Source organism: Cololabis saira, chromosome 16, assembly GCF_033807715.1.
Source record: "Cololabis saira isolate AMF1-May2022 chromosome 16, fColSai1.1, whole genome shotgun sequence".
Classification (NCBI taxonomy): domain Eukaryota; kingdom Metazoa; phylum Chordata; class Actinopteri; order Beloniformes; family Belonidae; genus Cololabis; species Cololabis saira.
The window spans coordinates 10,617,342-10,641,120 of NC_084602.1; the positions used below are offsets into that span (position 1 = coordinate 10,617,342).

At 40.5% G+C, this 23,779-nt stretch overlaps 2 protein-coding genes across 2 annotated transcripts in view; both read left to right on the forward strand.

The window, feature by feature from the left end:
* Positions 1-23,779, forward strand: part of adi1 (acireductone dioxygenase 1) — a 263,833-nt gene that overhangs the window by 77,843 nt on the left and 162,211 nt on the right. The window lies entirely within an intron of this gene.
* Positions 1-23,779, forward strand: part of eipr1 (EARP complex and GARP complex interacting protein 1) — a 90,054-nt gene that overhangs the window by 12,231 nt on the left and 54,044 nt on the right. Inside the window, exons 3-4 of the mRNA XM_061743580.1 lie at positions 4,737-4,869; positions 9,160-9,316. Coding sequence (XP_061599564.1) covers positions 4,737-4,869; positions 9,160-9,316 — 290 coding nt within the window. The remainder of the gene's footprint in view (positions 1-4,736; positions 4,870-9,159; positions 9,317-23,779) is intronic.

The window sequence follows — 23,779 nt, forward strand, 5'->3', positions numbered from 1 at the left end:
TAAGTGTCTTTCTTATGGGGGAAACTACCATTAATTGTCTGATCAAACCTTGAGACCCTCACTGTTTTACTGCACCGAGGGTCCTGAACTGCATTTAATCAAGGGGTCTCGCAAAATAGATTTTCATCTAATGAAAAGAGCTCAGTAAGGGTGTTTTTCTATTAGCTGCTTATGAATAAAACTTGAGTTTGTTTGTTGAACTTGTGTGCTGTAAAAGATTTGTTGATGTGCAGAAAGCCTCAGGTCAGGAAACCGCCCAGTCAAGGAGACCTGAGAGCATTTCTGGTACTTTGTGGCAATGGCTAGGAGAAGTTCTTGGCGTCTAATTCTTGCATTGCTAATTGTGTTCATATAACGTGTAAAGCTCGATGATTCTTGATGAGCAGCCAATGAGAATTTCAGGAGAAAGTTGTCATTTGAAAGCTAGGAAGTGCTTGGTAAAAGGGAAGGGGCAAACTGTGAACAATATCGGAGGAAGTAACTGAACTGGCATATAGACACTTATTATCTTATGACCAAAGAGGAAACAATATTTGAGTGAAATATGAGTTTAGATTAGCCAGGTGAGTACAAAATACACAACTCAATACACATACTCAATGAAATATGAGTGGACATGGGGCAGAGAAACCTGAAGCAGCATGTAATGTAGAAGCTAATTCATGAAGATTGTTCTGGAAGTAACTGAATGAAATAACTTGAGAACTTATTAGTCTGGTGATCAGTGGATCGGTTCAAGGTTGCCCTGGCTCTTTGGAGTGGCAGAAAGTAGCCTTTTTATCAGTCAAGAAGATGATTCAATGAAGTTCATTTTATCCTGGCATATAATTAACTTTGCAGTTTATTTTATCTCAGACTTTAGGTTATTGTTTACCTGACATGTTTTGGTGGAAAACTTCCACTTTCTCTGATGAAGGTGGAAAAAGATGGTTTAATCTGGTACTTATAACTAAATTTATGGATGCCATTAATTACCTCACAAACGTGTACTCAAATGTACTTCATCCTACCTGGTTTAGAGCTTTGGCGTTTTAAACGTCCATGCACCTCATGTTTTACTGCAACATGTATGATAAGCAAGTGATGTGTGTGTATTTATCTGTGTATATGCATATGTTGGGCCACAAAGGGGGTGCTGGTTCAGATATTAAAGAGTTATTAATAATCATTTTGTGATAATTATTAATTAAAAAAGAAGATTACTTACGTTGTTTTCTGGTCATAAATACCTGGTTGTCCTATGTTGAAATTTCTCCTTTTATTCCAACACAATACGTTACACACTCATTCACAGACACTACAACACATCATATAGTCACCAAACTGCCCTCATCGCTGTCTTGTCTTTTCTTCTCCGGTCTTTCACATCTCAGTGTCGGTAATATTAGTCCTTTTTGGCAGAATCTTTTCTTCTTTTTTCTTCTAAGGATCAATAACATATGGCTAGACTATCAAGAGGGCTGGTGAAGGACACACACACACACACACACACACACACACACACACACACCTATGAACACAAAAAAAACCTCAAGAACCTTGCAAGATTAAAGTGCGTATATATGTGGCTACTCTGCCCAAACAAAGATTAGCGGTGGGAACAACAATGTTTTGTCTACTAGAATGTATCATCCTCTACGCTTTAAAATCAGTATGATCCTCTGTTTCATTGTCATTCATGCATCGAGACGCCTGATGTATGTTTTGATCCTTTTGAATGCAACTGTTTAATTAAATCTACCCAAATCTGAATCATCTCAAGTCTTATTCTTGGTAACATAGATACTCATTTTTCAGTCCAGTCCACATTAAAGAGCATTTGATGGGTTTTTCCACAACATTTTGGTGACCACGAAGGGACATCGTCTGTGCAGCCAGAAGAGCACGGAGCGGACGTTTTGACAGAGAACTGCCAACCTTACCCCACATAGGCATTGAGGGATGTGGACCTGATGTACCGCTCTGCGCGTGGGGGTGCACAGCCTAGGGATTTTATCACTCCAGGTTCGATTCCCTGTGATTCACTTTGCAGTGTCTTCCCCTTTTTCTCTGCCCCACATTTCCTGTCAAACAACTTTCAATAAAAGCCACTAGAGCCACAGCATCTTTAAAGTAATAAAAGAAAGAGAGAACAACAGGAAGAGCGGGAGGGAAAAGTGTCCCAGCAGGTCTTTTTGAAGGCATCTGCACACATACTAAGTTTAACTGTTTGGCACCGAGGCACATTAACCCTCCTGACTCCAGCTGGTCCTCGGCTGGATTTCCTCCAGTCACTGGTTCAACTGGACCTCGGTTCTGGTCTCAGACCAGAGCTGGGTAGAGTAGCCAAAAATTGTACTCAAGTAAAAGTACTGTTACTTCAGAATAATATGACTCAAGTAGAGGTAAAAAGTAGTCATCCAAATAATGACTTGAGTAAAAGTAAAAAAGTACTTGGTGAAAAAACTACTCAAGTACTGAGTAACTGTTGAATAATGTCTGATTTATTTTTTAACACAACCATTCAAACAGACAAAAGTACAAAATCATCTTCAGGCAAATTAAATCAATAAAATAATAAAATAAATTAAAATTAATAAAAAACAGCTTTTATTAAAATAATCTTAAAGTAAATTCAAGTACTTTAATAAATAATAATAGAATAAAAAAATAAATTAAGCACAAGTAGCACAAAATTTCAAGCCTTTGTACTTTTCTTTTTTAAGGGTCCGCAGGCACAACTAGAACAAGCCCATGAACTCATATAAACTCTGTGTGTGTTTGAGTCTGTGTATATGTGACAAAACATGCAAAAACAAACATTCTTCCCAAAGAATCACTCAGTGATGTCATGAGATTGATGCGGATAAAAGGGATAAAAGAAAAGTAACAGCTCAACGTAGCCTAATGTAGCGGAGTAACAGTAACAGTTTCTTCTTCACAAATCTACTCAAAAGTAAAAAGTATAGTGATTCAAAACTACTCCTAAAAGTACAACATTTCCCAAAACGTACTCAAGTAAATGTAACGGAGTAAATGTAACTCATTACAACCCACCTCTGCCTCAGACCTCGCTGACCTTCCTCATTCAGTAATATGATCATCCGCTCAGTCCCCTTCTTGCGGTGTATCCTATCATTCTCTCTGGAGCAACACACACTGTTAAAGAAGAAGACTATGGTGGGAGCAACTCACTTCCAACACCATATGAACCATTTCCTCTGCGAATGGCCCAGTTTCTGGTACCATACCGGACGTGTCGGGCACAAACAGCTCATGCTGAATCTGCTGTATTCTAGTGGTCCGGGAATGAATCTGTCCAACTAATTTTAGATCTGTTTGTGTAACTATAAAACAATAGTGTATTGGTATAGTGTATACTGGTAATATTACAAATGGACTTTAAATAACATCAGGCCGTAATTCAGTCTATTCATTAATTTACCAAACTTAGACCACTGTTTTAGCTAGAACATGTCAAGACCTCCACTTCACACAAGGAACATTGTGGAGTTTAAACAGAACTAGCTGGTTCATGATCTCTGCTTCTAACACTTGCCTATCCTGTCATAAATATCCAAGTATTGACTCAGTTCTATTGAAGTAGAGACCGGGAACTCTCCTCCTTTAGCATCTGTTAACAGTAGTTTGCATGCATTTTGATCCTATCCACACAGTCTCTGAAGTGGATTTTATACTCTTATCAGAGGCTTGAAATATCACTTTATTTTCGCGAGTTGATTGCCTAAAGTACCAACATTAACTGCCATTTTGCTGCAAACATGTTTTCTGTTCTCACTCAGAACGGCTTCGAATCACTGTTTCGGTCCCTAACGAAAATTTAAACTTCATACGATCTTCGGCCGGAGGGTTTTCAGATCCCTCCTGTCCACAGCCAGAACATCTGTAACGTCTCTGAAGAAACTTGGACAATGAAACTTGCTGCAACATTTAATTTCCCTTCAGGGTTTTATAAAATGTTGTTGGATTGAATTGAATCTACCGGTAATAATAGATATGGGGCTCTTTTAATGTTTGACTCAGGAATGGTTTTGAACTGGACACAGTTTAATCAAATGATTAAACTGTGATGTTCATTGGAGGTTTGGGTTTCTATACATTCCTGCCAATAACACCACTTCACGGTGTGAATTGCTCTGGTACCATACAACCATAACAGACATCTGAAACGTTGTTTCTGTTCCAGCGGAAAGTTTGTTGATCAGAGCCAATCATATGTGCATTACTCTCAGTCCATGGAAGAAATTCTTGTTGTCCACTCACGTTTTGTAATGGATGTTCAGTTTTTCAGTGTCTGGTCTCCAAATATTTGTTTGCCTTTAAAATTACAAAGTAAAAGCTTTCCCTGATAATGTACGGACTTTTGAACCCATTTAAATGAGCCATTTGAAAAACAAATCCCAATGAGCTTTTATCAAATTCCTTTTTACCCCATTATTTCATCTAATGTCACTCCCACAGATCCAACGTGACTTCTGAAAGTGTCTTAAACTCTACTTTATGGGCCAATCAAGCTAGAACACTTTAATCATATGAAAAAAAGAAAATCACAACACAGTGACTTCTACCTTGAAATTACTGTCATATTAAAGGCTGTTGCTTTCTTCTTTTCAGGGCAAATAGAGGAGCGAGTACAGCTTTGAACTGCATTTGGAGGGAATGGAGGGAGGTGCACGCCTTGTTTTTCTGCTTCACCCTCAACACATCTCCTCTCTCCATCTCTGCTCTTCTTTCAGATCCACATCATTGACTTTGATGATGAGAATAACATCATTAATAAGAATGTCCTTCTGCACCAAGCTGGGGAGATATGGAACATTGGCGCCAGTCCTGCAGATAAGGCTGTGCTCACCACCTGCTATAACAAGAGTGAGTCCTACTGTTTCCTTCTGTCTTCGGCGCCATTCTTCGCCTCTTTATGTTTCTCTTTTGTACATTTTCCTAATGCGCTTTTATTTTTGTTTATCTTCCATCTAATGAGCCCATTCAGTGATATTAATGGCTGGCCAGTAACAGCCTCAGTCCTCAAAGGTTTAATAGTCACAGCTGTGTTAGAAGTCCTTTTCAGACACTGATATAATCAATATTAATGTGTGAACATAATGACCAACAAGAGGGATAATGGCTGCGGCTAAAAAGTCACTGTGTGACAGGAGAGTCTTGATGTACGTACACACACACACACACACACACACACACACACACACACACACACACACACACACACACACACACACACACACACACACACACACACCATCATCATCTGTACGTGTATTCTTTTGATTTGCTGTACTGGAGCCTCATAAAGGCCACAGCAGGAACACTAGACCAGAGTTTGTGACTCGATGGACATTAGACCCATCATGACTGTGACCTTGACCGTAAAATTGAGAACCATTTACAAAAGTTTGGAGTTGCTGTGTAATGTGCAATCAAATGCAAGCCATTCAAACCTTTTATTTGTGGGAAAATATTAAAAAGACAACATATAAGTTAGGGCTGGGCGATATATCGAGTATACTCGATGTATCTCGGCTTCTACTCTGTGCGATGTTAAAAATGACTATCTCTTGAATATTCTAATATGCATTGTCACGCATTTGCTTTTAGCCACGGGCATTAAATTACAGGCTTTTCTCTCTCTCTCGTCTCGTCTCTCCTTCTCAGAGAGATAAAGCAAGCGCACCTAGTTACATACGTCAGCCTAGTGCGTGTAACATCATACGCCCACGCCCAGCTGCAGGTGTCGGCGTTGCTGTCCGGTCCGCCGCTGAGTGCCACCTAACTTTCCCAAACTCGGCCTGTTTGCGCCGTGAGTTCATCCGCCCGGTTGCTACACGGACTCTTTTCAAAGCAAAATGGGATGGTTTAGTAAAGACTGCAGAGGATGTTTTCTCCTCGCATGCCGCGCTGATGCAGCTCCAACTATCCGCTCAGTGCGACACGCGTCCGCGCGCAGCCGAGCCTTTCTCTTCCAGAGCTGAGAAAACGTCACCTAGTGTTGCTTAAATGTGGTCACATGAAATCATTCACTATCAATCGAAACAAAGTCAAACAAGACTATATGACGTCATGTTTCTAAAAGTAAGTGAAAGTGATACAAAGTAAAGGAGGAGAGGATGAAACATTGCAGTCCCTACACCTACAATTAGTCATAATATAAAGGTGCTCTAAAGGCCCTCCTGCTCAGAGTAGCTCATCCTGGTAAAACAAAACCAGATAAAACCGGGACCAGAAGATGTTCTTAGCAGATGTTCTTCAGCGGGGAGTCAGAGAGATGCAACGTGCTCAGTCTGTTGTGGTGAACAGAGAACTGAACCAAGAACCTTCCAAGCGCTACGTCCGGCCAGAGAAGCCCCACCATGTCTGGTGAAAAGAAACGGCCCGTCACTCCTCAAGTAACCCCCCTCAACCCTCCCAGGGTTGGCAGAGGGTGAACAATGCCCAGGACTGAAACTTGGGTAGAAGTGATAAAATGAGAAAAAATCAGGGGATTAAAAAAAAGAAATATTAAAAAATAAATACATCAAACATTGGATCTCTCAGATGGGAATGCGTTGGTTGGAGCTAGAGCATGGGTGGATGGAAAGGTCAAGACTGCTTTAGCAGTGTTTGATGGATGAGTGAATGGGTTTGCTGTAAATATGTATATAGGTGGACCAGTACAAGATTCTGATATGTTAAGCAAAAATATCATCGTTTTAATGCAGTTGCAGTTTTAAAATGTATTATTCATTGAATGAGAGTAATAGCGAACAGAGATTCTGTGATTTCAGTGCTGTGGAGCGCTGCAAGTGCTTGACTCAAGAGTCCACTTAGACATACAACATACATTTTAAGGCAGAGTTGCCTTAGATTTGGTGAAGAGTGCTGAGTGGTGCTGGTGTAGATGTGTATTCCCTTTAGAAGCATGGTGTCCTCTGGTAGACACACTCTTAAAAGGGCCAAGATCAGCTGTAACTCCTCAACAGAGCTTTTCTTAAATCAAAATGACACCCAATCTGTAGGATTTCAGCTCCTCAGTGGTTCACTTCCTCTGGATTATTTTGAGTGTGTCCGTTAAAAAAGGAAGGTCAGTTAAAAAATCTCGAGATGGGACAGAACATGCTTTTGTTGCTGAAATAATCGAGATCATGACAACCTGAGCTGTGTGGATGGCATCATGACGCTCCAAAAGTTATTGCAGTTAATGAAATCTAAGACTAAAATTGAAACTAAAAATGATCGCATTAACTGAAATAAGAATAAAAACTAGCGTTTTTTTTTAATAAAACAAAAACGAAACAACTAAAATTTACAATCTAGACCTAACTAAAACCGAATAGAATTACAGGTAAAATTAACTTTTTTTTTTTAAATTTTCGTTTCATGCCTTGTTATGCCAGTTATGTTTGGCCCTTCATTTTTAAATTTACTCTAAGGAAAGACTAAAGAACTTTTATACTGTATAGCATTGTTGATGGGATTCTTTCATCCTTGATTTTTTGGGGTTAGGGTCAATATCTGTAAGACAATACATCAAATACTAAAACTGAACTAAAACTACCAAAGCACCAACTAAACCTGAACTCAAATAATTAAACAGAAAATTTAATAAAAATAAAAACCAAAAAACATGTCAACACTATTTCAACTTATTGGTGGGTTTTCAGATGTGCTTGAGCAGGGGTCGGTAACCCAAAATATGTCTGGAGCCGCTAAAAATGAAAAGTCTTGTATAAGCCTTAGAATGAAGGCAAATGGCGAAAGGCGAAATGTCGAGAAAAAAGTCGAAATGTCGAGAAAAAAGTCGAAATGTCGAGATTAATGTTGAAGTACAAATCTTGAGAAAAAAGTTGAAATGTTGAAAAAAAGTTGAAATGTGGAGAAAAAAGTCGAAATGTCGAGATTAAAAAGGAAAGGAAAAAGGAAGAAAAAAAAGGAAAAAAGAAGGAAAAAAGGAAAAAGAAGAAAAAAAGAGAAAAAAAAGAAGAAAAAAAGGTCAAACATTTTTGAAAAATATCCAGGGAGCCACTAGGGCGGCGTTAAAGAGCCGCATGCGGCTCTAGAGCTGCAGGTTGCCGACCCCTGTGCTAGAGAATATGTCATGTGATTGTCGTGGATGCACACTTGAGAGATTTGTCCAGACTGTATGTTATACAAATAATACCCGAGTGCTGGGCAATGATCAATGCAAAACTTGAAACCAAATATTTTTCAGAGCAAAGATATATCATTTTTTCCACATTTGATACAGTATGTTTCTTTTGTACTCTTTGATTAAATATAATGATAAAATAATTTAGAAATCATACTTTTTTCCCATTGTTTAGGAAAACAGTCAAGCTCAAAGGACTAAAATTACAAACTTGATTTCTTATTTTACAGTTTAGGCACAGACTTTCACAGCCTTCATAGGGACAAGAAATACAATATTTATTTGCATGAGCATTTAAAAAAAAAAAAACCCAAAAAAAACCTGTTAATGCCAGATTTCCCTGTTTTCACACACAAAGCTAGAGCCGTGTTTTTATGTAGAACAACTGTCAAACCCAGTTGGTGCAAGTGCAGATGTTGTCAGCAGCCGGAGCTGCTCTATCTAATCCACCAGGTACTACTGCAAACATAAACTCACATGTGCATTAAGATCTGTGGACCATTTCCACATTGCCTTTCAGTGATTATGCAAGGGCTTTTGTTCATAATGAATGTCTGGCCTCTTCCTCCAAAAACACGGCTGTGTAAAAGCATTCAAGAGTCTGTGGAGGTGTTGCTTTTTAATTTGACAAATAGGCCTAATGCCATTGTTTCATAGGCCAGTGGTTGCCCACACACTGTCAATATCTCCACCAGGAAGAAATTAGGCTCCTTTGTGCTCTCTCTTTCTGTGACTGGTTATGCACTCCAGCCTCAAACTTTTAGTCTAATTACCGTATCGCTTCTACATCTACTCCACTGCTCCCAATTAGCAGCTGCAGCTCTGGAGTGGATGTGCTGAAAATAGCTAATTTATAATGCAAGTGTGTCCATATTAGCGCCTGCTCACCTCTCTTTCATACAGGCACTTGCAGGTGTGTTTTCATCACTCCATAGGACACTCAGACTGTAAATACTCACCAATCTGAAGTTCTAATTAAACGTAATTTTAATTTGGATGTGTGTGTGTGTCTCCCCCAGCCAGCGACAGCAGGGTGGTGTCCTGTGCGGCGGTGTGGCGGATGCCATCGGACTGGGAGACAGGAAGCCATGAGTCACCTGACGACTCTGCCCACAATCCCCAAACCCTGGAGCTGCTCTGTAACCTTGACGACAGTACCCACGGAAACGCTGCCTGGTAGGTGTTGCTGGGGAACGAACGGAAAAATGTGGGAAACTGATTATCTGCGGTTTTTCGCCGTACAGTTGCATGAAATATAGTCCTGGAGGGAATACAGTGACAAAAGCAGAAGAAGCACCTCAAAGAACCAGTGAAAATGTCAGTCTGCCAGGTGGAGAGCTAATTTTATGAAAAAAAAAAATGACTTCACAGAACGATAAACCACTAACTGTGTGTAGCCTTCTCACAGTTTGTTTATCCAAAGAAATAGCCTGCTAGCTACCAGTTCAGTCCAACTCTCTTTAATTAAATTTCTTCTTCAAGCACTTTTTTCAGTCCAGTCCTGTCTAATTAAATCAATCCATAATTATTCAGTTAACGAAGACAGATGAGTCCATCTACCTGTGACACACACAAGAAAAGGATTTAAATTGGAGTAATGAAAATAATAATATTTAAATACAAGAAAACTGAAGAAACCAGAGTGAGGAAAGAGCCCAGTGCATCATGGGAGGTCCACCAGCAGTCGAGGTCTACAGCAGTCTTCTAGATTTTTAAAATGCTCCTCAAGTGGAAAAAGCAGGTTTGTCTTGAATGACTGTTGTACGGCTGGTCAAATAATTGTCCTCCATTTTTCAGACTTGACTGGAGCCTCAAAAATCTAATTTGCTGCCAGATTTGTTGAATCAGTCCGTCTGGCCGAGGTTTCAGACATCCTGTCTTATCTTAGTTTACATTGAAGGTGCACCCATTTTATGGTGTCTGTCAAGAAACAAGTCCCAAAATGTATGAAATTCTCACTTTTGAATGGAGCTGTACAGCGGAATGTCATCAACGTATAAGTGTCTTTAGATTTGCCGAAACTACAAAAAATTGGTCAAGGTTGGAGAAAATACAGTGAAAGCTGGAAATAATGTGTTGAATGGGGCACATCAGTTAAGTCATTATTACTGAAGGTTTCCAAAGCTTTTGTAGTTCACATTACATTTTCATTAGAAGCCTCACTAAAAGCCTCTTCCAGATCTTCGGTTACATTAACTTAATTTGGAAAGTTATGACTTTACATCTAAATATTTAAAAATAACTGATAAAAAAGAGTGGGCAAAAGAAATGAACGAGTTTCGCGGCAATAATATGTTATTTAGACGCTGCATCGTCTGTGTCCCGCTGTGCCCCGTTCACTACCATTATATGGATAAGCGGCTCGCACAAAACTCCTAATATCTTCCGAAGGACTCCAAATGACACCAAACTTTTCTGGGTGATTATACAACCATAAAAAATGCCAGAAATAAGGTCCAGGTTGTAAAAAATGAAACTTTCCCTTTAAGTGTAATATATTTATCATGTTTTTCTGGTATATGGATGCTTAAATTGAGAATTTGTTTAAAAAACAATATCAGAGGTGGAATCAAATAGTTTCTAATAAGAGCCATGTGGCCACTCTCGTCTTATCCACTTGTCTTTGTGAATTGTTGTTTTTCACCAAAGTGTTCCCAAACAAGAGACCTTAAAGATAAGGGAGGGTCTTCAATCTCCCTTATCTTTAAGGTTTGCTACTGGTCTGCTAGCGGGGAAAAAAAAAAACTCACGTGGGAGTCTGGTGCCGACTACAAACTTCCAGTCCGCCACTTAAGATGTCCGTGTGGGAACTCGGATTTGAAGTGTACTCTGCACGCAAAACAAGCCGGTTAACTAGCTACTGTTTATAGCTAGTAAAGATGTGAACCTTCCGTTTCAGCCTGTTATTAAGCCTAAAATTTAATTTCCTGTAATCCTCATGTTTACCCACATCACACCCAAATGTGTTGTTTAGAGGAACATGTAAACTTCATTGCTGACGAGCATAATCTGAACCTTCACTCTATGAATTATCCAACAGTTTTTGAGATATGTCTAGTTTCATGAGATTAGAAAGTGCGCAGTAAAAAATGGCTTTGTAAGAGCTAGTATTGAGATCATAGACGTGGACAGATGGACACGTTGTAGGCCCCAAGAACCCAAACAGACTCACAGTATATTCTGAAATGAGGCTCCTCTCCATCTCTCCTCATGTGTGAGTTATTATTTTTATGGAACTGATTATTGACTGGCTCCCGTCTAGGATTTAAGTCACAGCTCAACCCTTTTGTCTTACAGTCAGAGCTGCTCGCCATAACTCACTGCCTACGAGAACGAAAATCAATGGTCATCCCCCTTTCACTTGGCTGTTTGTCGTCTGCCTCATGATTGGGATCATTTTTAGACGCGCCAGTCAGTTAGCGTGATGCATACTGTAGCAGGTGTCTGCGGGGGAGAGATAAAGACGGGGAGGGAGTGAGGGAACACGGAGAGAAGGATGCATGGGAGCCAGCAAAGACGAGAAATCACACTGGAGCAAATTAGTGTGTTTCGTGCATTTGGATGCTGCTGCCGCAGCAGGTGACATTCTGTGTTGTGGCGTTGAGTAGCGACAGACGGGAGGTCCTCTCTTCTCTGTTTCTTCAAAAGGCCTGTTTTGGGGAGATGTTTTTTTTGTTTGCTTGTTGTTTTTTTTAAAGCATGTTGTCAGTCTATCAGGCAATGACAACCTCAGACAAACAACAATGTTGCATCTTTTCACTGTCCCAATATTTATTTAACAAAAATTTTACCAAAAATCAAAAGAAACTTCCCCAAGCACCCTCATGACATACATACATATACATGCATATATATTCAGATTCAGTAACTTGTAGAGCCACCTTCAGCAGCAATTACTGGAACGAGTCATTTCCTGTATGGCTTTATCATCCCTCACATGGTTTGTGGAGGCATTCTGGTTCTTTTCAATTCAATTTTATTTATATAGCGTCTATTACAACAGAAGTTGTCTCTAGGCGCTTTCCAGAGACCAGAACATGACTCCCCGAGCAATTACATAAACATAACATAAACAATGGCAGGTAAAAACTCCCCTAGTGGGAGAAAAACCTAAAGCCAAACAGTGGCAAGAAAAAACTCCCCTTTTAGGAAGGAAGAAACCAGGACCTGGATCAATAAGAGGGGGCTCTTACCGTTCCTTCAGTTCTTCTGCACAGCTCTCTGAAGGTCCCACTACATCTCGTCAGTCATGTGCAGGTCAGGCCTGTGACCAATTTCTTCCAAAACTTTGATTCTATCATTTCTCATCCAGTATGATGTAGATTTGCTGCTGTGATCTTTATCTTGTTCTATGACAGAACTTGTCCATCTTCATGGCCCAGTTCATGGTCCATCTTATTGACTTACAGGTGTCGAGGTCCAGATAATCATCCCTCCACCACCGTGCTTGGCAGAGGGTCTGAGGTGTTTCTGCTAAAATGCTGTGTTTCGTTTTCTCTTAACGCGTTTCTGGACATGAAACCCTGTGAAACTGTGGTTTCATATGTGGATAGAAGGAATGGGCGATATTTTATCGTTCACAGACTATCACCGTCAAAAAAATTCCCCACGGTAAGAATTTGTCATCTCGCGGTAAAACGATAAATTCCCGTTGATGACGTTTATGTGTAAAAGCGAAGACTGCGTTAAATCAACGCACAATGTAGGGGGGGGAAGGAAGGAAGAAGGAAGGAAGGAAGGAAGGAAGGAAGGAAGGAAGGAAGGAAGGAAGGAAGGAAGGAAGGAAGGAAGGAAGGAAGGAAGGAAGGAAGGAAGGAAGGAAGGAAGGAAAGGAAGGAAGGAAGGGAAGGAAGGAAGGAAGGAAGGAAGGAAGGAAGGAAGGAAGGAGAAGGAAGGAAGGAAGGAAGGAAGGAAGGAAGGAAGGAAGGAAGGAAGGAAGGAAGGAGGAAGGAAGGAAGGAAGGAAGGAAGGAAGGAAGGAAGGAAGGAAGGAAGGAGGAGGAAGGAAGGAAGGAAGAAGGAAGGAAGGAAGGAAGGAAGGAAGGAAGGAGGAAGGAAGGAGGAAGAAGGAAGGAAGGAAGGAAGGAAGGAAGGAAGGAAGGAAGGAAGGAAGGAAGGAAGGAAGGAAGGAAGGAAGGAAGGGAAGGAAGGAAGGAAGGAAGGAAGGAAGGAAGGAAGGAAGGAAGGAAGGAAGGAAGGAAGGAAGGAATGAGCCTGAAAGAAAGAAAGAAATGAGCCTGAAAGAAAGAAAGAAATGAGCCTGAAAGAAAGAAAGAAATGAGCCTGAAAGAAAGAAAGAAATGAGCCTGAAAGAAAGAAAGAAATGAGCCTGAAAGAAAGAAAGATAAATTCCCGTTGATACGTGTTTGTGTAACAAACATGGCGGATCTGAGTCATTACAGTTTTACAGGTGGACTCATTTCATTGGTTTTTATCAATTGAATTTAATTGGTGTAGTTTAGTAGCATTTAGTATTATTTTAGAGCAGTGTTTTGGGGGTTCCAAAGACTGAATGTGGTGATAGATTTATAGTTACAAAGGTGGAGTTGAATTGGTATTTTTTTTATCGTAATTTTTATCGTTATCGGGATAAATGCCAGAAATTATCGTGATACATTTTTTAGTCCATACCGCCCATCCCTAGTGGATAGGACATTGTTTCAGAATTGTGCTGGGTTCTTGCATTATCCAGGACTTTAACATGGCTCTGTGTGGCCTGTAGTCTCTGAGATGGAGCTCTTGTATTTCGATTTTTTTGAATTTCATTGGGATTTCCTCAGTCTAGCCTTGGGGTAAATTAGCTGAGAGATATAATCCTGGAAAGTCTGGCAACTGTCTTTAATGTTTTGCACTTCTGCTTAAGCTTCATCAGTTTCCAAATCATTGCAGCAGCTTCTTCCCCAAGCCCATTGCTTAAATTTCTCTTGTCATTGTGTTAACATACAACTGAATGCTTCAGACCATCTGACTAACAAAACATCTGCTTTTCCAGAGGTCTGCACACCTGCTGATGACCAGTTCATCTAGGGATGATGATCAGCAGCACCTGGTGGCAACTTACCCTCTTAAATCTTGTGAAAATGCTAAGCGGGTACACGTGATTTATTTATTTTGTCTAACTTTTTGGACAATTTTTTGTTAGACAATAGAACAGTGAACAGTTCCATGGTATACATGTAAAGGTTTTATTTGCCTGATTTGAAGACCAGATATGAAATTTTATGATGAGTTTACATTTTTTTTTTAAATCATAGGATTATTAAAGGTGGTACAAGCTTTTGCACACGACTGCATGTTAATTGGTGCCTTCACAAAATAAAGTGCGTGTGTGTGTGTGTGAACTTGTGTGCGTCACAGTCCAGGTCAAATGAGGCTGCTGGGTAAAGATAGATGCTATAACCCTTACAAGGGCACCACACTGTTCATACACAGGTTGTGTGTTTAGGTGTGTTTGCGCGTTGTGAGACTGAATTTGATGCTGTGGACTGTTGGCTTCTCTGGATGGATGGGTTTGGTCTGCTGCCCACCTCCTCCATCTCTCCACGACACTCTCTCTCTCTCACACTCACACACACACACAGCCCCGGCAGTTTGCGCCACCGTGTACATGCTTGTTTGCGTGCAATAAGACAAAGAGTTCTTCTAAGTTGTTTTTCTGTCGTGTGTGTTTGTCCACCTGCTCATGTGTGTTTGCAGTCACTGCAGCATGTCCGCCTGTGTGTAACCTGTATCGTTCATGCGTGTGTTCTCCGGTTGTTGAGGTCCCTCCACTCCCACAATGAATAACACTTTCTCCTTCCTCCAAATCCCCTCATTGTTTGGGTGGGCAAACATTTGAGCCTCTGTCCTGTTGTGAAGCGTGTGTGGAATGAAAATATCAAATGCACATGAAAAAAAAGGACAGCTGAACAAAGATTAAGAGAAATCATGTTTCTTTTTCCGTGTGTGCGCCATGGCAGTTATTTTTTTTTTCTTTTCTTATCCGTTTTCTTGCGCTTGGTTTCGATTGGGAGGCGCGCCAGGCGAGTGAATCGATTCCTGTGGAGCCATTTGAGCCAATCACAGCTCTGGGTAGGAATGGTAAAGCGCAGAAAGCAACAAAGTTGATTTTCCAAAGTGGGGTGAGACAGGAAGGGTTAGGAGGTGTGTTTGTGTGTGATTGTGTGTGTTTGTGACAACGGGGATGGATGCAGTCTTGTGTGTGTGGCTGTTGTAAGTTAAAGGTTTTGAGCTTTGTGCTTGAAATCCTGTATATGTTAAGCCTCATATATTGAGTGAAGCAAAAGAAAACATGGATGGATGGATGGATGGATGGATGGATACTTTTATTTGTCACTGTATAGGACACAATGAAATTACAACTGCCCAGTCTAGTAGTATTAAAAAAAGACAAAGAGACTAACATACAGTCACACGACGAAGCCACACATTGTACAACACAAAGACATATCAGGTAGGAAACAGACTTCACAGAGAGCAGGATAAAGTGTCAAGTGACAGTATGGCACCAAGTATAAATTAGTTATAAAGTTAGGTTTGAATTTGCACTTATAGGGAGTATATTGCACTGGATGTATGGAGTTACTATGTATATTTGTTGACAGACTGAGAGGAAAGAAACGGTATAATAGTCTGTTTATGCATGTTTTAATGGACCTCTAACGCCTTCCTGAAGGCAGCAGTTCAATGAGGTGATGGCCGGGGTGAGAGGAGTCTTTCATGATATTTGTTGCTCTGGAAAGATAACGGGTGTCAGCAAAGTTCTCCAGTGAGGGAAGGGAGCAGCCTATGATTGTGCCTGCTGACCTAATGACCCTGTCCAGGGCCTTTTTGTCAGCCGCTGAACAGCCTGTGTACCATAAAGTAAGACCGTATGTGATGATGCTCTTGATGGAGGAGGTGTAGAAAGTCAACAGTAGTTTGGGATGTAGGTTGTCATTTTTCAGGACACGGAGGAAGTGCAGGCGTTGCTGTGCCCTCTTTACAGCAGCTGTGGTGTTTGTGGACCAGCAAAGGCAAGGAATTTGAAGCTTTAGATGATTTCCAAATATTCTCTGTTTATGAAGACGGGTTGATGATCAGTTCTGTTCTTTCGGAGGTCCAGGTTCAATTCTTTTGTTTTCTTGTGTTGAGTGACAAGTTGTTTGATGAGCACCACAGTGTCAGTTTGCAGATCTCGTCTCTGTAGGCCGACTCATCTCCTCCTGGGATTAGACCGACCACTGTGGGATGGAAGGTTGAGCAGTCATATGTGCATAGGGAATATAATAAGGGGCTTAACACACAGCCCTGTGGGGAGCCAGTGCTGACTGTGATGGATGGGGAGAGGTGGGGGCCCAGCCTGACAGACTGAGGACGGCTGGTGAGAAAGTCCTGAATTCAAGAGCAGAGGTGGAGGGAGAGACCAAGGGGGAGCAGCTTTCTGATGAGAACATCCGGAAGGATTGTATTGAAGGCGGAGCTATAATCAACAAAAAGCATCCGTACATAGCTCCCTCTTTACTCCAGGTGTTGTACAGCAGAGTGAAGAGCAATGGTGATGGCATCCTCTGTGGAGTTGTTTTCCCTATAGGCAAATTGATGGGGTCAGGGATGGGTTGGAGGCTGGTCTTGATGTGCTTCACTATCAGTGTCTCAAAGCACTTTCTGACAATAGGAGTGGGAGCGATGGGTCTGTAATAATTTCAGCTGGATATAGCGGGCTGCTTGGGGACTGGGACGACGGTGGATGATTTGAGACAGGGTGGTACGACAGCATCTGCAAGTGACCAGTTAAAGATATCCGTGAATGCACTAACAAGTTCATAAGCACAACCACTCAGTACTTTATCGGGGATGTTGTCTGGACCAGCAGCTTTCCTTGGATTCACTGCTTTAAATAGCTGTCTCACTTTATGCTCCTGTACAAACAATGTCTGGTTGACAGTCAGTGCGATTACATGCACATCTAAATCAAGTTGTTGGCAACAATCTAGCTAAGAATTAAACTGGAGGTTCAGAGAAATCCAAGTAAACCTGCACGAGAAGACAATCGACTCCGAGACGCTAGGTGGCGCTATACGCACTTTCGCGTTGGCGTTCATCCGGTACAATTAGTAAACAAGTGTGTAGGAGGACAACAAGATGCAAAAAAAATGGACGCTAACGATGCAGCAGCTCTGTAAATTTCGTACATACTAAGCCTTATACGGTTGTAAGATGCACACAAAGTTTCCCTCTTCTTCTTCTGTTACCATGACTGTCAGTAGCTCGGTACAGCGTGGGTTGCGTATACATGCTGGAATAACTAGAATTAGGGCTGCATTATCTGGCACTAAAAGCTTGATCTCAAGAGCTTCAGTTCAGTTCGACTACAGCCTAGCTAAGGTGTATACATGGCTTTTAAAACTTCAATATCTGTCAAATAAAGGAAACAATTCAACTTTCTGTAAGTGCATGTGAACATACTGAGCAACAGGGTTACACATGTGAGAGGGTGGGGTGTTTGCTTCAAATCTGGCAAAGAAGCAGTTGAGCTCCTCAGCCAGTTCAGCAGCGCCTTTTAAGTCAGTGTTGTTGCCTCTGAAGTTGGTGATCTGCTGTAGTCACACTTTCCACACCTGCCTGGTGCTGTTCTTCGTGGAGTGATCTTCTATTTCGTTTTTGTTGACCCGTTTAGCTTTTCTGATGCCCCCCTTGAGATTGGATCTTGCTGTACAGTAGAGGGCCTTGTCCCCTAACTTGAAGGCAGCATCGTTGAAGTGGTTTGTGTTTGTATACTGCCAGGTCCTGGTTATTGAAAACATTCCAGTATGTCTGTTCAGAGGGGAGAAAGCGATGGGTCTGTAATCATTTATAATTTATGCTTATTGTCCATGTGTGTCTGTTGACGAGAGCATAATAGGGGAGATTGATTTATTGGGATTCTTCAGTATTATAATCCGTGCTAATGTCTATAAATATCCCAGTGCAACTGCCATGGAGCAAACTGTGAGGGTAGAGTGCATGCGTGTGAGTGAGAGAGAAAGACCAGTGGACAGATGTGTGGGGTCCGCTGTTTTTTTCCGGGGTCAGCAAGTGTAGGTCAGAAGATGATCTTGGTGCGTTTCAAATAAAGGCAGCTTCATTCGGGGGGGAATTCCAGATTAATAAAGCATATTTTTAAATTAAATACTTACCTGCTGTACTCTACTGCCCTTATTTTTTAACAACTTGTGCTTTTTATTAGATTACCTCTTTTATTATCATTTTCTTATCATTTTATTTCATTTTATTTGTTATTTAAGCATATTCTTAAATTAAATACTTGTGATTTTTGAAAATCGTACGAAGTTATGGATAAGCCCTGAATGCAGGCATTGTGACGTAGAATTGTCAAATTGGTTTGATTCACCGCACGAATCGACACAGATTACTTTTGTAATACTTTATTTGACCCGGTCTTTGTATGTTTTGAACGTATAGAAACGTAATACTTGTCAGTTGTGTGAAATAAGACCTGGAAACAGGCAGTGTGGCACAGAATTGTCAAATTGGTTTAATTCACCGTACGAATTGTTACAGATTACTTTTGTAATACTGTATTTGACCCAGTCTTTGTACGTTTTGACCGTATTATTTGACCTCCTTTCTTATCATTTTATTTCATTTTATTTGTTATTTACTGTTTAATTGTGTCTTGCTGCTTTTAATGTTGATGTAAAGCACTTTGAATTTTCGGTACCTTGTGTTGAATTGTGCTATACAAATAAACTTGCCTTGCCTAATAAAACGTTTGGCCACCATGAAGTTTTATAGTGCAATATATATTGTGATATCAGCCCTGCGTTAAATCGTCTTATACTGTGAAGTCAAATCTTTTTGAAAAGCATAATTTAAGGTTTCAGTTCAGTGTTTTTAATAATGATGGTGAAATCAAGCCTGTGTAAAGACTTGATATGGTCACAGAGTCATTCACTGATGTTTTGTTTGCATTCAATAAAAACTAAATCCATGCCATGAAAACCCTCCAAACCCCGATCATTTTACCAGGCTTCATCCCACACAAGCCTACAATTATCACTGTACACATCCCAAACATTTATTTTAAACTGTGATTTAATAATGTTACTGTCTCATTGTGGCATAATCAACCATCTTCAGCCACAATAGGAAGAATTATATTTATTTTTTAAAGTACTGTAGGCGGGTTGCTTTTTATCACTTTATGAAAACTAAATAGTATAGTACTGTATAGCTAATAAACCTTGATTTAAAATCACTTGAAGGTGTGAAAAGCTGCAAGTCCGTAACTCCGCCCATGCATTTCAGTTACGAGCCACCCACTTACCGCCAACTCATTCACTCAAGGATTCATGCATTCACTGAGCAGTCACGATCCGGCTTCGCCACTCGTTTTCTTCTTTGATTGAGTCAGTGTGAGTGGCTTTTTGCAAATGAACACACCTGGACAACCTTGTTCTCAAGAACCACTGCCCTGAGTATTGTAGATGCTTCCATGCTCACACACCCGAATCAAATAAATGGGTCTTTGACCAACTTCCGCATATCTCAGTCAGTACGTTTACATGCACTAACAGAAAGTAGAATTGTTTCCTTAATCTGACAGATTTTTAAGTTTTAAAAGCCATGTATACATCTTAGCCAGGCCGAACTGAACTGAAGCTGCTGCATCGTTAGCATCCATTTTTAGCCGTGAGTCGGCTGCACAACCCCCTCCTTTTTAAAGAACAAACAAACTATTAAATAAATGTGTCACCTTATTGGAGCAAAAAGCAATACTCCAATACACTCTACTTTTCCATCAGTCTGTGCCTTTCCCCAATAAGATAAAATCTCCTTTTTCAGTCTGTTGGGCACATTGTTTTCGTGGTAATCCTCCCAGTTGCAGTGAAGTTGTATTAAAGCATCAGGGTAGTTTGGACTGGAAACGTCCGAACGTGAACAATGTGCATATTTTTGAAACAGGCCTGCAGGCCCGTTACTGTCTGAAGTCATGTTCAGTTTAGATTTGCGTTGCGTTTTCAGAGGGAGCAGCTAAAAATGTCCTTCTCCTCTGACTCTCTCTGTCTAATCACCATAGAAGCACCGTTGTTTTGTGTAACACGGAAATGAGTCAAATGTCTTTTTGTCATTTTCCCAACAAAGAAATTGCCAGAATGAAGGGCAGCACAAGCACACTTTGACAATCACTGACCTTCAGTGACCCAGAGCAGTTTACAGAGCAACTCTCCAGAACTCTGCACCAAACAAAGAACCAAGATTGACTTGTGTTTGTATGCTGGTTCACAAATTAGTTATAAATAACAAATTCCTTCTTTGCATGGGTCTAATATTACTTGAGAACCGGAGATAATCTGTAAATATTGTGAAGGATGTCTAATATGAATCTAGAGCAAATCCATCATGTCTGTAATTCAGTTTCAAATTCCAAACCACATTTCAACAACAGAGTTCATGGAATACTTTAAACCCAACACGAATACACATCTCAACTGTTTCTGTCATTTTCATTTGACTGTCTTTATGACAGCAGAGAATGATATTATGATTGATATTTTGGGAGAAGATTCAAGAAACTAATTAGCATTCACCCACAGATTGAATAAAAAGAAGCTCAGAGTTGAGTTAACAGGTCTGTCCCTCCGAGGAGGAGGAGTAGTAGTTGTTGGACGTAACTCGGTTCTGCGTTTCTTCCTGCCCTCTGGGTGCCGATGCTAAACTGGTCAGAACTGGTAAAGGCAAAAGATCCAGCTGACTTGCTGGAGTGGAGTAGCTGCATTTAAAAATGTGCAACTTGGTGTTAAAACGATGGAGTTCTTGCAAAATGTAATACGGACAGGCACATACATGAATCGTGTGAGGTTTGTGTGTTTGAAATGTTCTTCAGATGTCCCTGTGTGTGTGTACACACACACACACACACACACACACACACACACTGTGTTTGTGTTGGCTTTGTATAGGAGGGGGTGGGATTACACTCATATGGATGCAAAGCGCAGCAAAGAGGGGGAACAATCTGCAGAGTGAGAGACATGGAGAGGGAGAAGTGCATCCCTGTCCCTGACTTGGATTTATGGGGCTGTAAAACCCTCATAGCTCTCCCAGACACTATTTACATACCATTCCAGTATCCAGCATGTTGCAGAGCTCAAGGTCAAATGCACATAACTTATAGTGTTTAATAAGAGAGAAAGGCAATATGAGTTGCTGGGCGCCGCTGTCTCTTCCTCCCTCTCTACCGCCTGAGTATATTGATACTGTAGGGCACAGTATTGAGTATATGAGTACTTTTAATTGGTCCTATAGTGTGCTGATGAATGTGTGTGAGAGATATAAAACAGAGCAGCGCAGGTATCTGATGAGCTGTAATCCTCATCAGGTTAATGCAGTGACGTGCGAGTCCCGACATCTGCATTCAGAAACACTCTTGTAGACCCGGATTCTGGAGAAAAATGTTCGCTTTTGTTTTAAGGTTGTGTTCTTAGAATCAGGCTTAGTTTTAGGCTCGGACTCGCATCATACACACTGGCGCTGTTTTATAGCTGCACTATAATATTTGGAGAGACAGTCTGGTAAGGGTTTTATTCCTCTGTTTTGGTTTAAAATGTAATAAAGATCATTGGATCGGAGTGTGGTTTAGATTGGGCAAATACAATCTCAGACAAACAACAAGCACCGATATTTCTTTTCACTGTGCCCTTCTTTATTAAACAAAGAGGAAGGCCTGGTATGGTCTTCATCTCAGTAACGGCGTGCTTAAGGTGATAAAACACAGTCACTCAGGGTACTGATTGAAGTTGGTTGCAGCTCCTTCAGCAGCAGTGACTTCCACAGAATCTCTGGATCATTCCTCTGTCCAGAACTGCTTCAGCTCAGACACATTTATGGGACGTCTGATGATTGCAGCAAAGCAAGCCCAAATCATGATGCTCCCTCCACCATACTTCATAATTGGTTTGGTGTTTGGATGTTAATGTGGTGTGTCGTCTTTACTCCATGCATAGGGTCCAGTATTCTTCCTGAAAATTGAAACTTCTGTTCTGTCAGTCTCTAAACATTGTCCAAGTACTGTAGTGGATTACCAAGGTTTTCTTTGGCTTGCTTCGGTTCTGCAGACTTTTTTCATGGACATCCTCCCTGTTCTGTGACTTCTGTCTAAATGAAGACTGATGGATTTCTAAACACTTTTGAGATAAGTTTGGGTTGGTTTCGAGTCTTCTGCAGATCAACTTCTCTTGATGTTGTCTGAGATCTAATTTAGTGATGTATGCTTCACAGCAGTGCAGTTATGAACACCAAACTACAAATGTTTGAGTAGCAGCTCTAAACTCCAACTGTATTGCATTATCTTAATGTTTTTTTTATCCAGCAAACAGAGTACAATCTTTCTATGATTTTTTATGTAATTAATTAATTAATTCATTGTTTGTCTGTCCTGTTTATTTCTGTTCTGTGTCGTGCTGCTGTCGCAAATGAATTTCCCCTGGGGGATGAATAAAGTCTACCTTACCTTACCTTAACTGGACTGCAGGTGTGCAGACTATTGACCCAAATTAGACCTTTCATTGAAGTAATTAGTCTGTGGCTTCACTTACTTCTTCCTCTTGCCCCCTTAAAGCAGCACTATGTAACTTTTCCACCTTAATATAATATTTCCAGAGTCATTGTGATGGTACATCAACTTCCAACAGGTTTAATGACACCTCTGTCATGGTCTGAGGGGGTCTGTAACTTGTAACTTAAAGGTGCATGGTAGGAACCCTTCCACACTTTGGTCCAAAGGAGCCGCCAAACTCAACAAAAGCTGAAAGTTACATTGTGCTGCTTTAATATTTAATTTGTGTGTTCAATAAAGACATGAGAAATTGTGATTGTTTTTTTGCCGTACATAAAACAGTGTCGGAAAACAGTTATCTCTCTCTCTATATATCTATATATATATTAGGGGTGTAACAATATATCGTGCCACGAAATTTCGCGATACAAAAATGTCACAATACGTGTCGTGGAGGTGACAAAGTGTATCGCGATATTGGGTTATTAATATTAATCTATTGTGTTGACTAGTAACGCGCATCCGACCGCGACCGCGCGGAACAAAATCTTCCTCTGCTCAGAAGAAACTAGTCCCGTTTTGCGGTCCCGTTTTGAGGTCTGAACCTTTACTTATGTAAGGCTGGTGTAGAGTTAAGCCTTACCTTATTAAATTAAAACTTTTTGGGGTCGTGAGTAGGATAAACACGGGACAACTTCTGCTGAGTTCCAGTGTACTTCAATGTCCGCTCAACAGCGTAGGATTTTAGAACATCAACACAGCACCTAGTTCCGTACTGTGGCGTATCACTCCGCCCAATCTAAAACAGACTAATCACTACAGATTAACTGACTAGTGTAATTATAGTCCCTGATTTACAGAATATAAAGAATATATTTATAAAATAATGAACCCTGAATTAGCAAAATAACCTTCTTAACAAAAATAAATCTCCTCTTACACTTATAAGGTGAGCATGAATCAATCTTTTTTATGATGTAAAATTGTATGTATTTATTTACTTTTATTTATTTATTTAATTTAGTTGTTACATTTCTGGAAAAGAAAAAAGTCAAATCATACATGAGAGAAACTATTCAGTTTGTGGCAAAATATTTGTAC